The 24,216-nt window shown below is 54.4% G+C and overlaps 1 protein-coding gene across 1 annotated transcript; it reads right to left on the bottom strand.

The window, feature by feature from the left end:
• Positions 1 to 19,958: 19,958 nt before the first annotated feature.
• Positions 19,959 to 22,509, bottom strand: TLX3 (T cell leukemia homeobox 3). Its single transcript, XM_008533408.2, has 3 exons — positions 21,865 to 22,509; positions 21,253 to 21,496; positions 19,959 to 20,313 (listed from the first exon to the last, which is right to left on the bottom strand). Exons 1-3 carry the CDS (start codon positions 22,424 to 22,426, stop codon positions 20,103 to 20,105), a joined length of 1,017 nt encoding a protein of 338 aa, XP_008531630.2. The 5' UTR covers positions 22,427 to 22,509; the 3' UTR covers positions 19,959 to 20,102.
• Between the last annotated feature and the right edge of the window lie 1,707 nt (positions 22,510 to 24,216).

Below are 24,216 nucleotides of genomic sequence, written 5' to 3' on the forward strand. Positions count from 1 at the left end.
TAGAACAATGTTATTTAATTTTTCTACTTCTTTCAGTTCAATGGATGTAACATTCACAATCCTCTCTAAGCCCATCAACCACAAAAACTTAATTAGATATTATATCTCCTTGGTTTAAAATAGTATTTAATTTTACATAATGTGTTCAGCCAAAATATTAGGATTCCCTAAACAGAAATGTTCCCTCTATTTTTTTCCCTCGGGCTTTTATTTCAATTTTTTTTTGTAGCTTTTAAAAAAGTTATTCTCCTTAAAGTATGATTTCGGCAGTTTCCCTCTGCGTAGCATCGCTAACTCCCCCGCTACCACTACCTAATTGAAGATGTAATCCCCGCTCAGTGACTCCGCAGCCTCCCAGATACCAAGGGCGGCAACAAGTAAATATTAACATTCCCGTTAAATGCGCACTCCCTCTTATTCCTTTCCCCCCACAAATTGTCTTCTGGCTCCTCTGAGTGTCATCCAAAGTGAGATTGTATTAACTGTGCCTTATGTGGGGCTTGGAGCGCTGGAGTTGAAATTAATGGGCAAATATCTTTTCCACTTACAGAGTAAATGAACACTCGATCTTTGGGCCGTACCCAGGTGTTACAGAGAGAGGCACAGGCAGAGGAGGCATGTCCAGAGGAGAACGCCGCACTCCGGGCCAAATTCAGTCCCTTGCTTTGCTGGATGGACAAAAACTAAAATTAAAGCAAATTTTGAAATTAACAAATAACCCTCAGAACACCACAGCTTGGGGCTGTGTTAAGTCTGGCTGATACCACGCTCCTGAGGATCTCTCCAAAATTTTTTGGCGCTGTCTTTCAATCCCTGGGACTCCTGGTATTGGTCAGTTTACTTCTCTGTTCCAAGACACCTCAGTTCCATCTGTGGGGTGAACACTGGGGCTGATGGGGCAGGACACCCCAGGCTGTGTGGGGGATACGTGGCCTCCAACCCAAATAACTGGAAACAGGGCGAAATTCAGGTGGAAACTTCTGAGCAGCAGAGAGTAGTTGGTTTTCCTTCCTTACAGTGACATTGATGGCTCCCCAAAGAAGCGTTTGTTTCCCAAGTGACAGCAGAGGGCACTAGAGTCTACCACACGGCCAGGGAGACTGCCTCTTACCGCCCTCTCACCACCAATGTGTAGCCTACCAAGGTTAGGAACATCTCGGTTTGTAAAAAGAAACAGATTTCTTCCCCCTGATCATTTTGTTTGTGTAATATGGTGCCATGAGGAAGCCTTGCTGTGGGGACACCCTGCTTGTATTCTGATTTGTATGGAGATGTCTCCAGTGCGCATGTCCCCATTAGCATCGACACATTTGTGTACATCGATGCACATGTATCATTTTTTAATCAAAACTAGAAGGAAAAATTATTACATAATGACAACCTCAATCCTACTGAGGGCCCTGTCCCAGTGATCCTAAGGGACTGTGTGAACATCTGCTCAGCATCAGTCCCCTACCAAGAAATTATTCTTATGCTCATTTGAAAGACAGGTAAACTAACGGTCAGATTGCAAAGACTACTTGCTGCAGGTGACAGACCCAGTCTCCATCAGCGAAATGAGAAAGCTTGGGAGCGCAGTTAGCAAAGGCTTTCTGTCAGACAAGCATCATTTGTTATTCCAAGCTGCATTTAGGGCTGACATTCGTTATGAAGGCCAAAAATCGTGGCTAAAAGGCCGCTTCTTTCCTGAAGCACCTGGGAAGCTTCCAGGCCATTAACTGTGCTCAGTGGCAGCTCCAGCTTATTCCGAAAGCATTTGCTACGGAGGAAGTGAGTCAGATCGCTTCCTGGCCCATCAAAGTGTGCGAGATGGATCTAGTTGTGTCCCGAGGATGGAAATTCTATCTCTTTCAGAGGGACGATCTCAGGGCTCCGAAGGGGACGGTCTGACCTGGGGTTCCCTCTTATAGAAGAGTCCAGAAAGCATTAATTTTAGCATTAAGGCTCTTTGCTGCCTGCTTCGTTTGTTTCTCCTTTGCATTCCACTGAGGGACTCGGGTACCGACATTTTGCAAACTCAGGTTTATAAGATATATAACTGTTTCTCTGCCAGGCAACTCTGTTTCTTTCACGAGCACCGTTCTGCTACATGGCAGAAGGTTCATCTCAGGCAAGTCACAGTTTCCCTGGGTTGTTCTCAGTTCTGGGTGGCGGCAGGTCGTTGAGGCAAGCCAGACACTTGTCTGGGATGACGACCATCATCTAACCTCGGTCCTGGGCCTGTGAAGGACGCTGCTACACTGTCATTCTCAACCACAAGGCCCCTCCAGATATCTCTCTGAGCTCTTCCAGAATCCCCCCTCCTGGGGCACCTGGGAGTCATCTTACACAGTTCCTGTGCCCTCCGGGGTGCAGGACACTCTGGCAGGTGGTCGCAGGCCCATCTGTCTAACTACACAGCCATTCCTGCGCAGGGCTGTGCTTCCTCCGTACTGTGAGTGGGAGGCTTCCCACAGGCTTCCCCTGGGACATACCTCTCCCAGCAATCTGGGGTTTTTGCTGCTCCCTTACTCTCCACTTTCGTTAGCTCCCTTCTCCAGCCTGAAAAGCTTCAGCCAGTTTCACTCTGTATGACTCATTATCTCTCCTCCCAGATCTACCGCTCAGGCCCGGGGCCCCTCAGAGCTTGGGCTTTGAAACTCAAAAGATTCTTCTCATCCTTCTACTGTGACATCCCTTCCCCAAGGCAAGAATGCCATCTGGTCTTGTTGGCTGAATGAGGGAGGGGGTGGGAGTAGGGCAGTGTATAAGGAATCACAGGGTGGAAAAAACATCCATTGAAAATCCAAAATATTACCTTAGCCCATATACAATAAAATCTACTATAAATTAAATGTAAATAGAGAATCAGGGACAAAGAACATGTAATAGAAGTAGAAAATCAAGTCCAGAGGAAAGAAAAGCATTTAACCTACAACAGTCATGGCTTATACAACATATCATTGAGCTTAGAATTTGTCTCTGAGCTTCCTGGCAGCCAAAGGGAAAAAGGAAAGGAGACACAGTCCCTTTATATATTCTTTTTTTTTAAAGATTGGCACCTGAGCTAACAACTGTTGCCAGTCTTCTTTTTTTCCCACTCCTTCTTCTCCCCAAAGCCCTCCAGTACATAGTTGTATATTCTAGTTGTAGGTCCTTCTGGCTCTGTTATGTGGGATGCTGCTTCAGCATGGCCTGATGAGTGGTGCCATGTCCGCGCCCAGGATCCGAACCGGCGAAACCCTGGGCTGCCAAAGTGGAGCACACAAACTTAACCACTCGGCCATGAGGCCAGCCCCTATGTTCTTATTTTTAAAATAGAGAAAAAACACAAATTCATCAAGAGAAATAAAGAGATTTTCTTTTGCTCCCAATTTCAAAAAAATTGTCACTTGGGACCTTAAAATGGCAGCCCCAGGGGGAAGATGAGGGAGTGGCAGCACTCCAGAAATCAGCTGCAGGCTTTTCTGTAGTCCTGGTCACTCCAGACCAGCAGCTGGAAGTCAGAGCAGAAGGCTGCTTGTCTGGCTTGCATCCTATTAGCTAACTTGCTTGCTTGCTTTCTCTCTTCCTTTTTTTTTTTTTTTTAACATGTTTAAGTATTAAATGTTTGGAATTGATTTAAAAAATACACACAAAGGAAAAGAGAAAATTCAAATAGCAAAAAAAGAATGTAAGTAGTGAAAACTCCCTCACCCTCCATCCCTCTCTCTCATTCCCCACTCCCCTCCCTGTGGCAGTCTTGGTGCTCGCGCCTTCATCCGTCCTCCCAGATTTGCTCTGTGCACACGTTAAGAATATTTAGCCCTTCTCATCTTTTTTATACACCTGTAGGTTCCTCTGTCCACCATTCTGCACCTTGCTTTTTCACTTTGCAGCTGATCTGGAGATTGTTTGCATATCAGTCCATCTTTCCAAGGGTTGCACAGTATTCCACCACTGAGTTCATTCTGTACGTCCTTGAGTCTGTCCTCTACTGATATTCATTCAGGTTATTTACAATCGGTTGCTTTTTTAAATGGTGTTGCAGTGAATTACCTCGTATGTACTTCTTTGAGCAAACATAGACGTATAGCTATTGGATAAAAACCTATTCATGGAATCATTCAGTTAAAAGGAATGGGCATTTTAAACTAGGAAAGATATTGTCGAATTCTACTACAAAAAGGTTGGACAATTAACACCCACCAACAATGTCTGAGAGTGCCTGTTTCTCCCACTCTTGCCGACACAGTGTATCATCAAAATTTTTTGTCTTGGCCAATTGGATAATATTCTCCTTCTTGACTGTCGGCACCATCCTATTTACAGAGGAGGAAAATTGGGTGGGGGAATGCGCAATAGTAAGAGTCATCTGAGTTATGCAGACAGGACCAGCTACATAATTTGCAGGCCCATCACAAAATTAAAATGTGGAGCCTCCTGTTTAAAAATTATTGAGAATTCCAAGATGGCGACAGCAGAGTATTAAACCAAGTGCAGAACACTTCTGAGTGTGGGGTGACTGCGTGCCCATGAAGCCGGCCCTGCCTTCAGGATAGAACAGAACAATGGACTATCAGGTAATCGTTAAAAATGACAAGCCTGAGACGTCCATCCGGACAGGAGAACATACGTGAGGAAGGAAATATCAAACTGCTTTTGCACACAGCCTGTAGCTTCATGGGTATGGAGATGCTTGAGTTAAGAGATCAGATGTGTGTTGTTCTGGCATCTCAGGAAATAGAGGCTGTGCATTAGGAATGGATAGGTAAAGCATATGAACTTGCCCTCATTCGAGGTGGTTCTGTGTAGCTAACCCCACCTTGCTGTGTTCAGGTTTCCCCAAAGCAGACTCTGAGACAAGGATTTGCAAGTAGTTACTTGGCATTGATCCCAGGAGGCAACGGCAAGAGAGTAGGAAGGGGAGACAGGAAGAGAAGCCAATAAAAAGTGTGTTTTCAAGCTAGTTCCCACTGTGAGCAGCTGGAGTGTTCCTGGGGACCTCTAGGAGATGTGAGAATGTGCCTCTGCCCCCGAGGCCAGGCAGCTGGAGTATTAACCGGCCAGCTCCCCACCCACCACTGGGTGAGGGCAACAAGCAATGCCTCCCTGCCTGGAGGGAACAGAGCACAGCTCCCATGGCAGGGAAAAGCCTCAGGCTGAACAGCACAGTGTGGACTCCAAGAAGGATACTACAGCAGAGCTGTTGGCGTCCCCAGGCCACGTCCAGTCCCCTGGTACTCACTTCCCTGCTCCCACAACTATAGTCACTTGAAAAGGTCAGGACCATGGATACAAATAAGCTCACACAGATGGCAGCACCCACGTCAGCACTGATACAAGGTGCAGTGTCAGAAGTCATCAGAGTAAGCCTCCTCTGGCTAGGTTTGCTCCAAAAGCTAAGTTTATGGGAACACAGTCGGCACTGCCTATGAATGGAAGACCCAGGACGTGCCCACTGCTGGCTGAGGGGAGTGGGTGCCTGTGCTGGGGGAGCCTGGATGCAGGAGCCGAGAGGAGAGGAGCAGCCTGAGCACTTGGGGAATCCAGGAGTCTCTGCCAGGTTTCTTGTGCGATATTTTGCAAATAGGCTGTATATTACACACGAGTTGGTAGGTGCAGCCATGAGGATGTCCCCCTATGTAAGGGTCTCTCTAAGTTGAGACAAAACGCTTGTCTCCCACCAGCTTAAAGCACCTGCTTCTCAGAGAGGTAGTCAACTGGCCTCTGGATGAGTGATCCGCCCCAAAATGGCCTTTCCATCCCTCCCATAGCACCTGCAGGCTCATCCAGGGCATGTGTGTCATCCGGCTACTGGCTCCTACAAGTCCCCAAAGGCCCACTTTTGGGGGAGAGCAAGAAACTCTTTGGCTTTTTCCTTAAAGGAAGTATTGGATGCTGGAATTTGATTTAAATGGGGATTTTTTTTTATTGGAAAAATCTTCCTAGGGGAACGTTTGAGCATTGAGCACGTTCTAAATGAATGAATCATTATTTGATTAATCATTATTTGATGAATCATTATTTGATTCATTTAGATGAGGACTTGGTGCTATTCAAGAATGGGTCCCCTTTTCCAGAGTTGACCAGTGGCACCTTCCCTCATGTCCATCCCCTCTGAGTTGCCTGTTGCCGTCTCTCTAGAGTCAGCTGGCGGCATCGAAGCCAAGACCGTATGCAGGAGGCCAGAGGGAGACAGACAGAGAGAACAGCGGGGCAGGCGGGCACACGCATCTGTGGTCTCGGGTATTTCTGCCAGAACCGACACGCTGCCGCCTTTTTTTTTCCTTGACAAGAGTCTGCTTGGAAATGAACGCACCCAGACTGGCCTGTGGCTCTCTCCCTCCCTTGTTCACAGGTCTCCATGTTCAGGAGGGCTCGGGGACAAACTCCCCAAGGCCTGCCCACCCTTGGCTCTCGAGCTCAGGTGTCTGTGCCCTGGGTAGGCTGCGCTGCAGGTGCATTTGCGGAACAGCCAATTCCCCCTCCAGATAATAGCCATCCCGGTATTCAGTGAGCAGCTCGGAGGTGGTGGGTAGATACGCACAAAGCAGGTATTAGGGACCACGCTTCAGAGAAGTTAAGGAACTCAGCCCAGGCCACAGAGCTACCAGTTGGGGCTGCTGGGATTTGAAGCTGCTGGGTCTCATTCTCACCCTGCTTTCCCATCAGGAGCGACAGGAGCGTGGAGGGAGATCTGGGCTGCAAATTGCCCTCTTCAGTCCCCTGGTCTCTGTCACTCAGGGCCCCCACCCTGCCCTCTCCCTCCTCAGAGTTGCCTCCCTTTGGAGGAGGTTTCTGGCACCCTCCTGGGAGCCTCTCGTTCACAGCCTGAACCTTTAGGCCTGCTTCCAGTCTCACCTCCGGACCCTTCTCCTCCGTGGCCACCAGAGGGACTCGCCTAAGTTTCAACACCCCTCCCCCCAGCACAGCCTTGCATAGAATCTTCCAGTGTCTTCCACACACAGGATGGCCTGGCTCCTAGACAAAGAATTCGACCCCCAAGGAGGGGCCCCCACCCAGCCAGCTGCTCTGCCGTCATCTCATCCTCTCCCATGCTGTCCTCACGCCCCAATGCCTGTCCCACTCCCCATTTTGGGGGCGACTTCTCCACTGGGAGGCCTTTCCTTCTCCCCCCGCCCCCCGACACCAGCCCCACCTGCACCATCCACCGGGGCCCCTGAGATGAACAGTCTCTCCTCCATGTCCCTCTGCCCCCAATCCTGCACCTCCCTCCCTGCTGGTCCACATCCGTCTGCCCAACCCCTTCCAGGACAGGGAGCCTTTTATTGCAGTGTCTCCAGCACCAGCCACACAGGAGGGCCCATGGTAGATGATGAGGACGAGTTTGTTGGACCCAAGGTGAACTGACTTTGATATTCGGATAAAGGTCACCACACTTGGAAGCGTCCTGCTGACCCCCCACCCCTTGCCAGGGAAGGATCTGAGGGCAGGTTTTGATCAAGGAAAGGGGCAACCAGGAGATGTCACTTAGAAGGTGAAAGACTGGGAGGGCATTAGGGGTTGGAAGAAAAGACAAAGAAAACGCAACAGATTCCAAATGGTGCCAAGTACGTTTTCAGACTTCCTGCCCGAAATTGCCTTTTTGCGCCTGGCTCACCTACTGGTCTGAGATGACCTTGGGGCCAGGCAGGGAGTTTTCCCCAGGTAATCTCCTAGGCTTTCTGTCCTTTCTGCTCTCTTGTCATCTCCACCGGAACCGGACTTGTGTCTCCCATTAGCCCCAGGCCCCGCCCTGAACACGGCACAGCCATCCATCCAGGGTGAGTAAATATAGCCCGTACTTACCACGGATCTAGGTTCACTCATTACTGGCAAAGCTATCGGTGTTGACGGGTAGGGACATTCGTTTTAATTACAGAAAGGGACCTCCTTATCAATTATTTAGAAGCCACAGAAAATAATACACTGAAAATAAGAGAGAAAAATTAGCTCTGCCTTTTGCATTGAAAATTTGACACGGGGGCTGTCACGGCACATGTACACACACCCACACACACACACACACGCAGAAACACACAACCACTCACTTTGATTCTATTCTTTCAGATTCTAAGAGTGCTACCCTTTGAAAAGGGACAAAAGAGCAGAAATTAAAATGTTGGCTGTATTTGAGAAAAGCCATCGGAAAACAAACAACCTCACTCCTTGGTCTGATGCCTTTGAAACGATACTTAGTTGAAGTAACTGATACCCCTCCTGAACTCCAGGCAATCTGCAGAGCTAGTCAAAACAAAGCGGAAGATGGAGAGAGCCACCCGAATCAGCCAGGGCTCCAGCCCTGTGGAGTGCCCGTGACTGAGATTGAAGGCTTCCTGGGGCCCATCCTCCAGAACTGCCTCACTATAAAGGGCCCTGCGCTTTGCACACTTACCAGCCGTTTTGTCTTATAAACACTTTAGGTTCAACGTCTCCATGCTGGATTCTGAAAATGGCAGGAAAATGAAGTAAATTTTTAAATCTTTAAAAAATTGAGGGTTGAGAACTTAGTGAGTTCCTTTCATTTTCAAGGCCTGGCGCTGGGCCTCGGAAGAAACACAGAGCAGGCCAAGCAAGGCTCTGCTTAGTCTGAAGTTTTGTCTTTTGACAAAACTTTAAAAAATTTTTTTTAAAATCTTGGTGTCCTATGTGTTAGAAACAACAGCAACAACGACTTTGGACCATATAAACTAAAAACAGTTTTTGTGGCAGGACTGTGGGTCATTTTCTTTCCCCCTCGCTACTCTTCTGCATCTTAAACATTATTACAACTTTTGACTTATTCAAAACATATTCATTTATGTTTGAAAAATCTTTAATTTTTTGCAAATGACATCATGATACAGTAAAAAGTGGAAGGCTGCTCCCCCCCAGCATCCTTTCCTCAGCAGGGACTGAGCAAATCATTCGTCTGGTGTCTGTCCTTTCAGACTTTTGTCCCACGAGGATACAAGGTGCACCTCCGTGAATGTTTTCCTAATGGGATATAATAGACATATCACTTGGCAACTAAATTGTTTCACTTAATAATGCCTTGTGGACATCTCTCCACGTCAGTGTCTATCAGTTTCCTGCATTCTTTTTGGTGATTGCCTTCCACTCCATAGTATGAATGATTTTATTTTATGTGATCCATCTCTATATGATCGACAGACAGTCATTTCCAGTTTTCCCCTCTTGCAGCCACTGCTGTGATGAACACCCAGGTGCATGTAGCTTTGGACACTTAGGCCCTATTCCTAAAATGCCTTTAAAAAAAAGAGGTGAAATTCACATAACATAGCATTGGCAGTTTTAACGTGTACAATTCAGTGGTATTCAGTGCGTTCCCTGTGTAGTGCAACCACTACCTCTCTCTAGTTTTAAATCGTTTACAGCACCTCAGCAAAACATCCTGACCCATTAAGTCATCACTCCTAATTTGTCCCTTGCCCCGTCCTCTGTAACTGCTAATTTCTGTTCTGTCTCTATGGATTTCCTTTTTCTGGACATTTCGTATAAATAGAATCACACAACATGTAACCTTTTGCGCCTGGCTTCTTTCACTTAGCATAATGTTTTCAAGATTCATCCAAGTTGTGCTATATATGGGTCCTTCGTTCCTTTTCATGGCTGAATAATATTCCATTGTATGTATAGACTACAATTTGTTTATCCATTAGTCCGTTGAAGGACTAAAATCCCTTCTCAGAGGGAGCTGTCAAGTAGAGCGAGGAGTTCAGGCCAGCCTCACACTGGTGTTTCTTTTTCTGGAAGCAACCCAGGCCATATGCTGCATATCCTGGAGAACTTCTGTCCAAGAACTTTTCTTTTCTCTTTTAATCAACAGTAGGATAAAAGAGTCATTGGCCCTCAAGTGCCTCATGATGTGGAGTTGCTCCAACTGGAGAGAATGTCTGGATGCCTGTTTGGCTTGACATCATGAACAAAGGGTACAGGTCAATAATGGGGTTCCACTTACCCTTCCAAAGGCTTCACTTCCTGACCCACAAAGTGAGGGGAATGCTAGCTGTCAGCTGTGAAGATTGAAATAGATGTTTGTAAGCAAATGGCACATAATAGATACTCGGTAAATATCATTTGTCCTTTTCCCATTTTCATGTCGATCCGTTTTCCCCGTAGCTTTTGAGTTAAGGGAAACCCAACCTCTCGAAGTCCGGTTGCCAACTCAGACTAAAGACCACTGGTCCCCCAGGAAATGTCTCAGGGGGGCCCCAGGGTGTGCCTGTGCTCCTCTCCCACTTTGCAGAAAACTTGGGGTCTTTCAGGTTAGAATTGGCATTCTCTACACCATGTTCCAAGTTCCCCTTCCTCAGTGTGAACTCTCTACTCAGCTCTCCGACAGCCCCTTCTGAAGGCAGAGCCTGTCACCTCCAGCCAGTCACCCAGATCTGCCCTCCCATTAAAGGCTGCAGCCACGGTCGGCTTCCCCTGACAGATAGAGCCCGGAGCTGTTACGATCTCTTCTGTTAGAACTTTTTAACGGTGTCATAAATCTTTTATTAACATTTGGTATTATACTAATTAAAACTGTTCTCTGTATGTATTATTAATTTCCCTAGCACTTCTTGCTGGGGTGACGGTTTTAGCCAGCTAAGCAGAATGTAGCACAGTAAATAAGAAGAAACTCATTTCCAGACAATTAGCCTTGCAGAAAAATAAGTTGGTTAATGGAAGGCATGATGATTACAAATTTTACCTAAATAAACAGGGTATCTTAATGGTAACTCTTCAAGCTAAGTAAACAGATTGGGGTGGTAATGTCCTAAGCAATACTTAAATGTAACAGTTTAATAAATTGGTAAATTACTCATTTCATCTTAGAACAAAATGGTAATACTGTAGTAATAACCTAGTATATATTCCGTAAATATGAAGCATTATCACTTTAGCTCTGTAGAAATCACCACAGTGATATGTCAGCATTGATCTAAAACTGCAGCATTTTATCTCAAGTTTATTACCCATTTTTGAGAATCGCTGAGATTTTCAGAGCATAATGGCAATAAAAGAAGAATTTAAAAAGCGCTTTAATGTGCATAAGTTAATCAGAGGTATCCTCGGGGGGGAAAGGAAATTTGGTAAAACATGAATTATAAGCATCATTTAAACTTACTTTGGACACTAGAGATAATAAATGGCACCATAATTTAGAAATAGCTTTTAACATCAATGACGGTAAGTACCACTTTACTGTTCATAAGAATTGCAGAGCAACCGTGCTGAGGCCAATTTTATTAGCCATTTTTTTCTTTATAAAAGCAATCCAGGCCTTTCCACAACTGAGGAGACAGGAACAAGAGTTACGTGCTAATATGCAAAATGCATTTAAGTTTTTTGAAATAGAGAATAATAAATTGTGCCAAAAGACAGAGTCTAGAGACAAATGAATGATCATTTAAAAAGAATAAGGCACTCTCAGAGTTTACATGTTTGGAGAAACTTGATTAAAAAAAAAAGCCAACAAATTGTTCATACATTTTCCCATCCGCTAGAGCATGCGAGTGTGCTTTCAAATCTGAGAGATGAAGCCATAAATCCCAGCGATTGGGAGATGCCGCAACAGAAATATATTTTTGTAAATTGTCGCCACTGAAGAATCATTTTTAAACTATATGAAGTGCAGGTTCAACTTTCTCTTCAGGCCGCCCAACAACCTTCCTGCAGGGAGACTCAGCTCTGACCCCGCCTTACAAGCACAGCCCTGCGGGCTGGGGTGCCGGCAGCTGCGCGGCTCAAGCCGGGCACTCAAGCTGCGGCGCGGACAGTCACCAGGACTCAGCGAACCACCTACTAAGCGCCCGGCATGCTGAGCATTATGGGGCCCAGGAGAAGCTTGTCTGGTGCAGCGCGTGGCCAGGTTGGCAAAACCTGGCTCATGCGTAAGAGACAAATCCGAGACATCAGCCCGGACCCTGCCCTTCAGCATTTAGTAACTCCATGTTCAAGGGCTCTTGCTTCCCCGCCCCTGCCCCCCCCCCATGGATTTGAGGACAAACAAAATAAACCACCTACTTGATTTTTACGTCTTAGATGCAACTGAGCAACACAGATGTCCCCCTTCCCCTGTTTTTGAATACGATCTGTGTTAAAGGCCTGGGGTCTTCATCAAAAGCAGCTCCTTCTGGAGGCAGGTGAGGACGGACCCCAACAGTGCAGTGGGAAGGGAGGCGAGGAGAGGAGAGAGGAGAAGGTGAAGACCTTGTGGAGCAGCTCCCAGCAAGGCTCTCAGCTGTCACTTGCAGGCAGAGAGCAGGCCCGCAGGCCCTCCGTCCACCTCAGCCCCAGTTTATCTATTTGTGTTCGGTTTATCTATTTGCGTTGGTCTCCCCTCCAGACACTTCATCACTGTCTGCTCACCAAACATCACGGACATTCCCTCCCTCGGAGGGCGTCCAGGAAACATCCTTTGCGGGGCCTCCTCATGGGAGAAGCCACGAGGCATCTCAGATTTGTGTGAGAACTGCACCTTCCACAGCCCTGTCTGCCCCATCTCCAGGGAGCACCCCAACTTTGGCTGAAGAATTCAGTTTCCGAATTGGAGCATCCCTGGGCTGGTAGACAGAGAACTGCCATAGTTGGACGGCTGCGCGACCTTGGCAGACACACTCTAAAGCCACCAAGCCTTAGTTTTCTCATCTGTATACAGGGGTTCAAAGCCATTTTGTCAGATTACTTGGGGGATGGGTGACAAAATAAATGTGATGTCCTGTGTGCAGTGCTGGGCACACTGGGTAGGTCTCTTCCCTCTCCGGAGCCAGGACATCTGGATTCCAATCCACACCCTGTAAGTTGTTTCACGTCCCCACACTCAAATTTCTCCTCATCAGAATGGAAGCTACTTCCCAGGTTTGTTTGAGGGTTAAACGCAATCACCTGTGTCAAACGCTCAGCGCACTGCCTGGCCCACAGCAGATGTTCTGGAGGTGCCACTCAGTGTTAGGATTCCTTAATGAACACGTACCGAGCCGTTGCAGGGTGCCAAACATCAGCAGCCGTAGTAAACCGAAGCCCCGCAAGCACCTGGTTACTCTTACTTAGAATAATCTAGATTTTCAGCAAGCATTTCTAGAAGATTCTCTAAAGGGGAGATGTTGCACAGACTGAGGTGAGTCAGAGCTCTCAACTCTGACATAACTGGGTTTGAATTCCAGCTGCACCACTTAATGTCTGACCGTGAGCAAGGTACTCATCTTCTCCAAGTTTGCTTCCTTCTCTCTAGGAGGAGAAAAGGAACATTTATCTTGTGAAAATTCATCTCCCACTAATAATAAGAATAGTAAAAGCACCGTAGTGCTTATCCTGTGTCAGGCTCCTGGTGAAATGCTAGGTGGGTTATGTCATTTAATCCTTACACAACCCTGTGAGGAAGGTTCATCCTTACAGGGCAGAGGAGGACGCTGAGGCTCAGAGAGGCAAAGGCGCTTGTCCAAGGCGGCACAGCTGGTGAGGGGCAAAGCTGGGATTTTAACCCAAGCCTGTGAAAGCTCCATACACGTTGTGAGCATTTTGGAACGGGAGGCAAACCACATATAAGGGCCATCTCTCTTCCCTGAGCAAAAGTCCTCAGGGTCTGGCAGCTGAGGGCTATACCACGGCTCGTCAGTGCCCACAGGGCTCACTAGAGCCTGTATGTAGCCTGGGCTTGGGGAGAAGGCAGTGGAAGACCCCTGAATCCCTTAGATAAAGCGGAAGACTCAGTACCTTCCTACCACCTTCAGGGGGCTCAAAAGAGAAGTAACATGGGCTAGCAACAGTAGCAGCAGCAGCAGCGACACTGTCACTGTCACAAGTGCCACCCAGATGCTCTGGTTTGCATCGGAAGCTGTTTGCAGAGGATACTTTGCAGCCGGTCAGAATTCCCTCTGGCAGTCCCATGAAGACGTCAGCTTTAACAACACGGAGGTTTGTGGGGCCTCAGTGGCTAAACGTCCTTGAGCAGGAGTCGGTCCACTTAGGTTAACGTCCTGGCATCAGAGTGGCATTGGGGATGTCGTGTCACCCCTCAGAGCATCGGTTTCCTCATCTGTAGAATGGGGATTACAATGGTACCTCTCTCTAGGGTCCTTGTGGGGAGTCTGTGAGATTGCAGAGATGCTCTCAACAACTGGTCTCTGCTGGGCCCCCAGCCTCGGCTCGGGACACACCCGGGGAGAGCCCAGGCGGCCGCAGCTCTGAGGGGGCTCCTGGAGCTGGAGGCTGGGCACACAGCCCCATCCCTGCTCAGACGGTCCCCACCCGCCCCCTCCAACAAAAGAACTTGAAACTGTAGGCATTAATAAAGGTGACCCCTCCCAGGGCCCTCTCCTGGCGCCTACCCGGGGTTGGGTTTCCTCTCTGCTCTCATCACGCCCCCCTTCTTAGTCCCACTGCTTCGGAGGAACAAAAGTGTCCCAGCTGTGGCGGCCCAGACAGCAGATGCGAGCGCGCCCTGTTTAGCATACCGGATACTCACTGGCGCGCCCGGGAGCCCAGCGCCACCTTCCCCAGCCCCGGGGGCTCGGCGGGCCTTGCCCATCAGCACTGCGAGGGCAGACATTCCCGGGAGGGTCGTCCTCTCCCAGAGCGCTCCGCCTCCCTCCTGCCGCCTCCGTCTACACCCGCAGGAGGAAGGGGTGAATTTTTCCTGCTCGGGGGAAAGAAGGCGGCCAAGGGTGCGCTGTGTTCCAGCTTCCAGGCCTTCCAGAGTGTCAGGGCGTCCTGGATAAATCCGTCCATCATTAGGGCTTGAAAGCAAGGCCAACATCGCAGGCAGCGGGCCTGCGCGGAAGCTGCGCGAGTCTGGACGCTTTGATTTGAGATTCTCCCTCCGGTTGAAGATTTGGCTTCTTTACATCGGAGGAGTCGGGCTCAGCACAAATCTAACGACCTCGAGGCGGGGGAGCTTTTCCAGGCTACGATCGGTGGTCGGGTGGGGACACAGCCAGTCGGGCGGGCGGAATGGGCGTTTGAGTCCAAAGCGGGGTGAACTTCGGCCGGCCGCCTGCCTCTTCTGCTCCCCAACTTCCTCATTCGTGAAATGGGAGCACAGGGCTGTTCTGAAGGTTCAGTCGGATGGTGGAAGGCGCAAAAACCTCCGATCCAATATTCTGTTCAAATACGGTTTTTCTTCTCCCACCCTACCTCCTGTCCACACCAACTGGGAGCACACCAAAGGGGATTGATCACTAACTCATTACTCGCTAGCCGGTCGGACACTTCACGAACAACTTCGTGGGATCGTTTCAACTAAAGTGAGAGGCAGATTTGGGCACTGATCTCAGGGTAACAGCAGGACACTAGCCAGTCCAATCACATCAAGCCAGGCCCGGTTTCCGAGACGACTTCTCTCCGCGAACGTCTCGGTCTCTAGTGACCGCGGGAGAATTGAACACAGCGCACTGTTCCTGCCCTTTCCTCCCACAGAGCAACACCTTTGATTTGACACCTGCGTCATTAGTAGGCGTTTAATTAGATTTCTTACCCATAAATATATTTTAAAAAATATTTCTACTCTCATAATAAATTGATAATCAGCTGCACCATAAGGCATGGGTTTTTACTTTGCCTAGGAGAGTCCTTAATGTCTGTGGAGCCCTCATTTTACAGATGCAGAAACCAAAGCGCAGAGAGTCAAAGCTACTTGCTCAGGGCCACACAGCGAGGGAGTGGCAAACTGAGCGCAGAAACCGTGCGGGTGGCGGCTGGGTGACATGAGGGAAAGCACTGACCATGCGAGGATTTTCCGAGAGTCTGAACCATAAAGAAGTAATCGATTGGGTCTGGGCGTCGCTGAGAGGAGACGCTCATTACGGAGCGGACGCTTGCAAATGTGGGGGCCACGCGGCGACGGCGGATTTCGCACTCGGAAACCCGCCTTGGCTGTTGAGAAACCGGAGGAGGCAGAAGGCGGGCGCCTGCACCACGCCGCCGCTCTCGGGCCTTGGTCTGCATTTTGGTTGCTCTGAGGCCGAGGTTGGCATTTTGGCGAAGGTTCCCAGGCAGTTGCAACCTAGGCCCGGTCCTCGGCCCGGCCGTGTCCGCGGGAAGTTGGAGGCCACATTTCGAGGCCCCTAACCCGGAGCGCCTAGGCGCACCGCTTGCTGCAGCCGGCCCCGGCCGCCGAACCAGCACGGCTGGCGGCCCGATCGGCCGGGCAAGGCCGCATCCTTGGGCCGCAGGTCCGCGAGAAGCGCCGCAGGCCCCAGCTGCTCCCGGAACTGCCGAGGCGGGCAGGCGAAGGTTCTGGGCCCAGGACCGCGGCGGGCTTCTTCCCGCGCCTGCACGGATGGCAAACGCGGGCCGGCGCGCCAGCCTGGAGGCGACAGCGGCGCTCGGAGCCCGGGTCCACCGCTCGAGCCAGAGCGGGAAGACCCTTCTGCCTCACTGAGACCCCTGGGCCTAGTGTCAGGGTGGCTGCAGGTGTCCCCTAGGCCACCTTCCCATCCCTCACCAGGCAAAGTCCCCCTTTCCTCCCAAATATTAGAGAGAGCGCTTGGTTTGGCGGGCGAGGGGAAGCGCGGGTCCGCCGCAGCCGTGCGACCCACAACTGATTTCCGAACTTCTCTGCGCCTTAGTTTTTCCACCTGCACAGTGGGGAGGGGCATCCACACGTCGCGGAGACCCGCGGTCACCGTAACCCACGTACTGCGCGCAAAGCTCCGGGTCCCCGGCCCGCGCGGTTCAGGGAGCTGCTGGAGGGCAGCCGTTCCCACTTTTGGGAAGCGAGCGGCCCGCCCCAGAGTTTCCCTTTCTCTCTCTTCCTGATCCGGCCAGTCCCCGTTGCATCCCCCCACCCCAGACTCTACTGGCTGCGGAGCCACTCGGGGAGAGCTGACTGCGGCCTAACTCCTGGCCCCTGGGCCGGGCAGCCTCGCCCTTCTTTGCCGACGCCTCGGCCCAGGGCGCCCCGCCTGCGGGTGGAGCCCCGACCAGCGCGCCGGGCCGCGAAGCTGCCTCTTGCCTCCGGGTCCTGCATCTGTAAAATGGGCGCGACTTTAGAGACTCTCCAGCCGGGCTGGGGCAGGGCGGCGGGGCGAAGTCTGCAGCCCTCAAGCGCCCGGAGGCCGGCTGCTTCCGGCCCTCAATCCGGCCCGCGGCGGGGCTGGGCGTGCACACTCACCCGCCGCCTCCGGAGCCTCGGCCGCTTCCCCGGGCCGAGGAGGGGCCTCACGCTGGGAGCGGACCGCGGAGGAGGCGCCCATGTGGGCCTTCCTGCCTACTCCAGCTTCCCTTTTCCCTAAGTTCAGGTTTAGGGGCGCCTGCCGGTCCGGATATTTCCGCGCCCCGCTCTGCCGAGGGGGAACTGCGAGCGTGTCCCTTTCCCGGGCGTCCTGGGGCTGGTCCGGCGCAGCCACAGTGGAAACGGCGACCTCTGGGCTTTGCGCGTCAGGAGCAGGAGTTCCGGCACTAACCCCCTCGCCAGGCTCCCAATCGCCCCCACCTGCTGGAGGCGCCCACACTGCTGAGTGGGCGAGGGCGAGGGCGAGTCGCGACCCGCCCCACACAAGCAGGCTCAGCTTCCCAACGGGAAGACTCGCCGCCCGTCTCGGGCTGGGCGAGGCTGGGGGGGCCCAAGCGCTCAGAGGGGGCGAACCCCGCCGCGGTATCCGGTGGGGGAACCTGGCGCCCCCGCGGGCTGCAGCGAGACTGGGGCCCCGTCCTGGAGCCTGCCCGGGCGGGCCTCTAGCTCAGAGACCTTTTGCGCAAAGCCAGGCCCCAGAGAGAAAGAAAAAGACGCGATGTGTCCCCCTAAAGGCCCTAGAATCGAGGGTCACCCTGGAAAAACAAAAATAACAGAAAAACAAAAGCCACTAAGCCTTATTATGGAGAAACAGAACGAAAGTGAGGGCAATCGGAAAGCGACTCCAGTCCTCGAGGAAGGGACTGTTTGGCTAGCAAACGCCAAGAAGGCCGCTCTGGTTCTTAGGTGCTCCAGTCCCCAGCGGAAGGGCCAGCCTTTCCCATCCCGGTGACGGCGTTCGTCCGGCTGTTTCGCAGAGAAAGTAGAAGCATTTCAGGAAAACACGCACGGAAGAGACCCGAAGGTCTGAGTCACTGTAGCCCCTCTCTGGGGCGTCTGTAAGTCCCCAGACCCAGACTCCGGCGGAGCAGGGCCGGGGTGAGGTGAGGTGAGGGCGGGGAGGCTGGGGGCTCCCGCCGAGTTTTAGACTCCCTCCCCTCCCGCCTGCCCTGCAGGCGCACGCCAGCCGCAGCCCGCCTGCAACGAAGGCGCCCCAACCCCCAGGCGCAGGGCGGCGCGCGGCCCGAGGTGGCAGCGGCGTGAGGCGGGGGCCGCACCCGGCCTCTGGGACAGCCTCGGAAGGGCTGAGCCTCGGGGAGCTACTGGGAGACCGGCCTGGAGGAGAGAAGCGGGGAGAAGAGGAGAGAGACGGAGACAGAGAGAGAGGGGCAAAGAGAGAAAGAGAAAAGAAAAAGCGCAAAAAGGGAGGAGGGAAGAAGGGGGGAGACAGAAAGAAACCTAGAGAGCCACAGAGGACGTGAGAGGCAGAAATGGAGAGAGGAAGCGGGGAGGACGAGAGGAAGAGAGGATGCGACAAAGAGTCAGAGAAACCAAAAGCAACGGAGAAGGAACTATATAGGGAAATTATACATAAACTATAAAACTGTAAAGAAAGGGAAAAAGATACAGTAACAGAGAGACCCGGAGTAACAAACAGAAGAAAAGAGAGAACACTGCAGAGAAAGAAATGGAGAGGCCAGAGGTAAGAAGTTTTTAAAAGACCGAAGGAAGAATGATAAAAGCGAAAAAAATCAAGGAGCGAGAGGAAAGCTGCACCGACGCTCCGAGTGTGTGTTTGTCATTGGAAGGGACCCCCGCTGCGAACCTTCCCGAACCTTCCAGCTTCTGAGCCGAGGTAAAGCTGGGTGGACCGGGCCCCGCCGCTTTCACACCTGGGCTCTGGGTTCCGGGCGTTCCGGGTGCCCTGCCCCCTCCTGTCCAGTGACGCTGCCGGGGCTGCGGTGACGTTACATGACGTCACACCCCACTTGTGGTCTCGCTCAGAAAGGGCGCGGGTGTCCCGGGGTCGGGCGCTGCGCTTGCTCCCCAGGCGCCGAGCGTTTGGAGACCCAGGACGCGCACGGCCCGCCCGCGGGGCACCTAGATGCCCTGAGCCAGCGAGGGGCGGGGGGGGGCCCGCGCCTCTGGGAGGCCTCCCTGGCAGGAGAGGGCCGACAGCCGGTGTGGGTGGCGGGGGACGAGGCGGGGGGAGGGCGGGTGCTCCGCGTTTTAAGAAGTTCGAGGTCACTGTGCCTCCCACCCCCTAGGTGGGTTTGACCTGACGGCCTAAGTGCCGGCCCAGGCGGGGCCTGTTCGCTCCCCGACTCTGCCTGGTGCTGGTCTGCGACCTCTGGGCCCCGAGTGCCCTTCCCACGTCCCCGCGTCCCGCGGGCACCCAGACTGCGGGCGGCCGGCTCGCACTGACCTGCGCCGCGCGTCCTTCGCGGGGCCCCGGGCCGGGGTTCGAGCTGAGGCGAGTACCGACGAGGCCGGGAGGGGCGGGCGCGCCCCGCACATCGCGGCGCCGCCTCCACCGCCGGAGGGGTGGGCGCAGGGCCGGGGGTCGCCGAGCATTATTGGAACGAAAACGAAATGAAAGCGGCGTTAAGTGAAATAGCTAACTTTTTTATTAAATAAAACGACTTAAATAAAAGGAACGGAAAAGGAGAGGAGTGGACCCAGCCTAAACGCAGGGTGCCCCAACCCCCGGCGCTTCCCCCAACCACCTGGTGGGCCGCCCCTCCTCCAGCGGCCCCCGCGGGGGAAGCAGGTGGCCGATTTCTAAAGAAAAAAAGCCAAAACTTTTATTATTTACACGTTTGGGCAAAAGTACAAAGTATAATACAGGCGCCCGGCCCGGGGGTGCGGGCGAGGGGCGGAGAAACGTAAGGCGCTTTCTTTGTCAGGCCCGGGCCTGGGGCGGGACTGGGCGCGGGGCGGGGGCTTGGATTGTGCGGCCGCGCGGAGCCCGGGCCCAGCCCCCCTCCGCGGCCGGCGGGGATGCGGCCGCGCCCCGGGCCTACCCGAGCTTGGCGGCCCCTTCCCCTCTCGGCCTCGGTTCCCCCCCAGCCCGGCTGGGGGTCCGGGGCGCCCCGCCGGGTGGGGGCGGCGATCCTTGGCGACGGTGCGGGCTGGTGGCTCACACCAGAGAGGTGACGGCGGGGACCTTGGAGCTATCCTCCTCCCAGGGCTGCAGATTCTGCAGAGCAAAGAGCGACGAGTTGTGCAGACAGAGCGGGTCGGGCTGGATGGAGTCGTTGAGGCTCTTTTGGAAGGCGTCGTGCTGCAGCTGCAGCATGAGCCGGCTTGCCTGCTGCCGCTCCGCCTCCCGCTCCTCCGCCGTCTGCCGCCTGCACCGGAGGAGGGAGAGGGACAGCACCGTCAGGCACCCGGCACCGCGGGGTCGCCAGCGGGGCCCCAGCCCTCCAGGGAGCCGAGGCCAGCCGGGAGCCTCGGGGCGTGGAGCCCGTCTGCCTCCCGGCCCGCGCTGTGCGCCCGAGGCCCGCGCGTCCGGGTAGTGGGTTGGGATCGTTTGTTTATGTTGTGCGCCAGGCGGTCGCCAGGAGGGGACTCCGCCCGCCGCCCACCTGCACGCCCGGGTTTTGTGGCTTCGCCAACAACAAAGATTTGTTTCTTTTGCGGGCTAACAAGGGCAAGGCGTATGAGTCACTGACTCGGGACTGCGGGCAGCCGTGTCGCTGGGGTCTGCGGGTGGGCAGGCTGGCTCTGCACTACCCGCGCGGCGTCCCACGGCCCGGTCAGCCCGATCCAGTTCTCTCAGGCCCTGTCTCGAACCCCTCTTCCAGGACGAGATCGCTTCGCCGTGCACGGGTTGGATCAAAACAGGGATCGGATAAAAAAAGGGGCTGGAATAGGGATGGGCAGCTAGAAGGAGAACCCCAGCCCGCGCGGATTGCCGGAAATCCGAGCTGGCAAGCGGGAGGGGTAAGGAGAGCGCGAGATGCCCGGGGCGTGGGACGGGTGGGGAGTGGGACGGGGGAGGTGAGAGGCAACTGAGCGAGCGCAGGAGACGGACCAAAACACGGAGAGAGTTGGAGAGGCGCACGAGAGCGACGCAGAGATGGGAATGGAGGAGAAGCCGAGGCTCGGGAGAGTGGGGGGAGAAACACAGGCCGGCAGGGAGGAGAAAAGGGAGGTAAAATCGGGGAAGCAGGGGGGCGGCGCAGCCCCGGGAGCACTGGTAGGGGGTAGCACAGGACGAGGAGAGCGCGAGGCAGCGGCGCGGGGCGGGTGCAGGGCGGGTGCTAGGTGGGCCGGGCCTTTCTCACCGCCACTTGGTCCTCCGGTTTTGGAACCAGGTCTTGACCTGCGCGTCCGTCATTTTGAGGGACTTGGCGAGCGCCGCCCTCTCGGCCGAGGCCAGGTACTTCTGGCGGTGGAAGCGCTTTTCCAGCTCGCAGATCTGCACCCGAGAAAAGGACGTGCGCGGCTTCTTACGCTTGGGCGGCGTCCGGTTCTGGTAGGGGTGGCCGATGCGCCGGGTCACGGTGAAGGGCGTGAGCGCCGCCGCCGCTGCGGAGACACACGAGCGCCCTTGAAGCCCAGCCCGGCTCGACTGCCGTTCAGGCCCCATGCGGACCCCGTGCCGCCCGATGGGGCTCAGATTGCGCCGCTATTTCGTTGGTCCCGCGCGTCCCAGCGGCACCAAGCCGGTTGGGAGATGCCCCCCTCTTCCCCCGGCTTCCCCCGGGCACAGGCTTATTTCCCCGAAACTCGCTCGCTGATTTTCCTCCCCCCTGCGGTTGCCCGGGGACCTGGGCGCTGAGGCCTCTGCCACGTTTGGGCCTCTGGAATCGTTTCCCGGAGTGCAGCACAGAGGACGCGGCGCCTCTGGCCCCGGGAGGGCCGAGGCCCGGCGCCTGTTCGCCCGCCCTGCTCACCTGTGAAACGATCTTTCACGAAGCGGCGGCTGCTCTCCATCCAGGGGAAATTGAGGCCGCCCAGGCTGGAGACCGTGGGCACGGAGGGCATGGCGGGCAGCGCGCTAGGCAGAGGCGGCGGCACGGCCCCGGGTAGCGGCCTGTGCGCTGGCACCCGGATCACGCCAGCGGGCGCCAGGCTTAGGTTGACACTGTAAGATCCCGCGTCCTCGAAGGGCGCGCCGAGGCCGGCAAAGGAGGCGGGTAAAGATGGGTAAGTGGCGCCCGGACGGCCCCCGGGGGGCCCTCCCAGGTAGCTGGCGCCGTCGGGGCCCCGCGGGGCTGGTGCACTGTCCTGGTCCGGGCTGTTGAGGATCTGGTCGATGCCGAAGCTGATGGGTTCGTGCGGGTGCGGGGTCTGCGCGCTGGCGGGCGCCTCCATCCTGGGCGGGCGGAAGGGCTGGGCTGGGCTGGGCGGGGAGGCGGCTGGGTCCCCGTTACGGCGCAGCCATGGAGCGCCCGGCGCCTCTCGTCGCACTGAAACTTTGCCAAGAGTGCGCGGGCCCGACAGGCTCTGTGTCATCTTTCTTGAACCGAACCTGGAGTTTCCGCTGCTAATTCCTCTCCCGCCGCAGCCATTGGCTGCGATCAACAAGCCTCTCTCCTCCCATTGGCTCCCGGCTTTCAATAAAGGCCTAATTCATGGAAATAGGAGCTTAGGGACTGTTCCAAGGTGACATCATTTTAACAAACGAACAATAGGTCAAATTTATTAGCCAGGATAATGGGCGGCGGATATTAGCGCCCGAACCGCAGCCTCCCAAACCCGAAATCTAACGAAGCTGCAATTAGCAGACGCTCCCCGCTCCTCCGGGCCGGGCCCGCTTTCCGGCCGCCGCGCGGCGCGGGCAGGGCGTTCTGCTGGTGAAATTGTCCTTTGCTGAGGGGGTTTTCGTTTTCTTCCAAATATTTTCACCTGAGCAAAACCCAAACCATATGAATCCTTCCAATTACGATGGAGCTGCAACCCCGGAGCGACCCTGCGGAATCCGCGGAAGCGCCTTGGAGACTCCACCGCCGCGGGAGCAACGAAAGGGGCGCACCACGGGGCGCAAGCTCCGCGCTCCCTGCGCGCGGGGCGAGGGCAGCCCCGTGGCGTGCGCCGCGCCCGCGAGGACACCGACCCGCGTGGGGAGAATTCGCTACCGCCCGGGCTTCGGCCCCGGCGTCGCGGCCACTTTGGAGACGCTCCCTGGCTCCCTCCAGGCGGACGAGGCGTGACTCGCAGGTGCCCACGCGTGCCAGGCCTGGCCGGGCTAGGGACCTGGGGTCGCCCCGTGGCGAGGAGGGATCCTGCCCCTCGAAGTTCGTTGCAGGATAGACGGAAGTGTGGTCGCGCGTAGAGACCCGCCCGCGGCGCGGCAGGTGTGGGGACCTGGAGTTCCCGAGGGGCAAGGGCGGGGCGGCTCATACTTAGAGCAAATAGCGGGATTTCCTTAGGTAATGGGAGCAGCGAGCCCCTTCCGCTGCAGTCCAGCCAGGGCGCTGGGACCACTCCCTGCTCTGCTCTCACCCTCGGGGGCTGTCCAGGCTGGCCGAGCGAGGGGCACCGTGGACAGGACCGCACGCGGGGCGGTCATCCCCCGCGCCAGCCTCAGTCATCTCCCCTGGGGGAAACGTACAGAATCGTTTTCTACACGCTAATTCTAAACTCGTTGGGTGAGAACTGACTCCTGCACCCTTGGCCAGGCCTCTCCCTCGCGCTCGCTGTCTTGCAGACGTGGTGAGAGCTCGGCTGTGCGGTTGGCCAGAAATGTGTTCAAATTTGGGTCAGTCACTTTCTAGCTGAGTGACCTTGAGCCAGGGACTCCGTATCTTTAGGCTTTGCTTTTCTTATGTGTAAAATGGGGAATGCGTGCGCTGCGGGATTGTCCGTCGTGAGTCGTGCATAATGTACTGAGGGCGCAGGGTTTGGGGCCTGGCGCATGGTAGGCGTTGAGCGGCTGCGGCTGCGGCTGCCTTCCCACCCCACTCCCAAGGGTGATGGTTGAGATATTATTCTGACGATTCTTGTTTATTTGTTTGCAGTTTTATTGTGGAGGCTCAATGTCTTGGAGAGAAAGATGTATTTGTCTGCCCCGGGGGTCCTCTCAGAGGACCCAGAAGGGCAAGAGGCCGCAGGATGGGGATTCTTCCTAATAATCTGTTCCCAACAACCGAGAGGCCTCAGAATTTGCAGTCTTAAGGCCTAGGTCCCTGAGTTAGGTCACCGGCCCCGTGTGACCTTGGACAAGTTGCTGGCCCTTGGGGGGAACCTCAGTGTTGAGTGGGGAGGATGAGGCCACAGGGCAGCGAGGGGTGAGGAGCGCAGGG

Source organism: Equus przewalskii, chromosome 13 (assembly GCF_037783145.1).
Source record: "Equus przewalskii isolate Varuska chromosome 13, EquPr2, whole genome shotgun sequence".
NCBI classification, from domain to species: domain Eukaryota; kingdom Metazoa; phylum Chordata; class Mammalia; order Perissodactyla; family Equidae; genus Equus; species Equus przewalskii.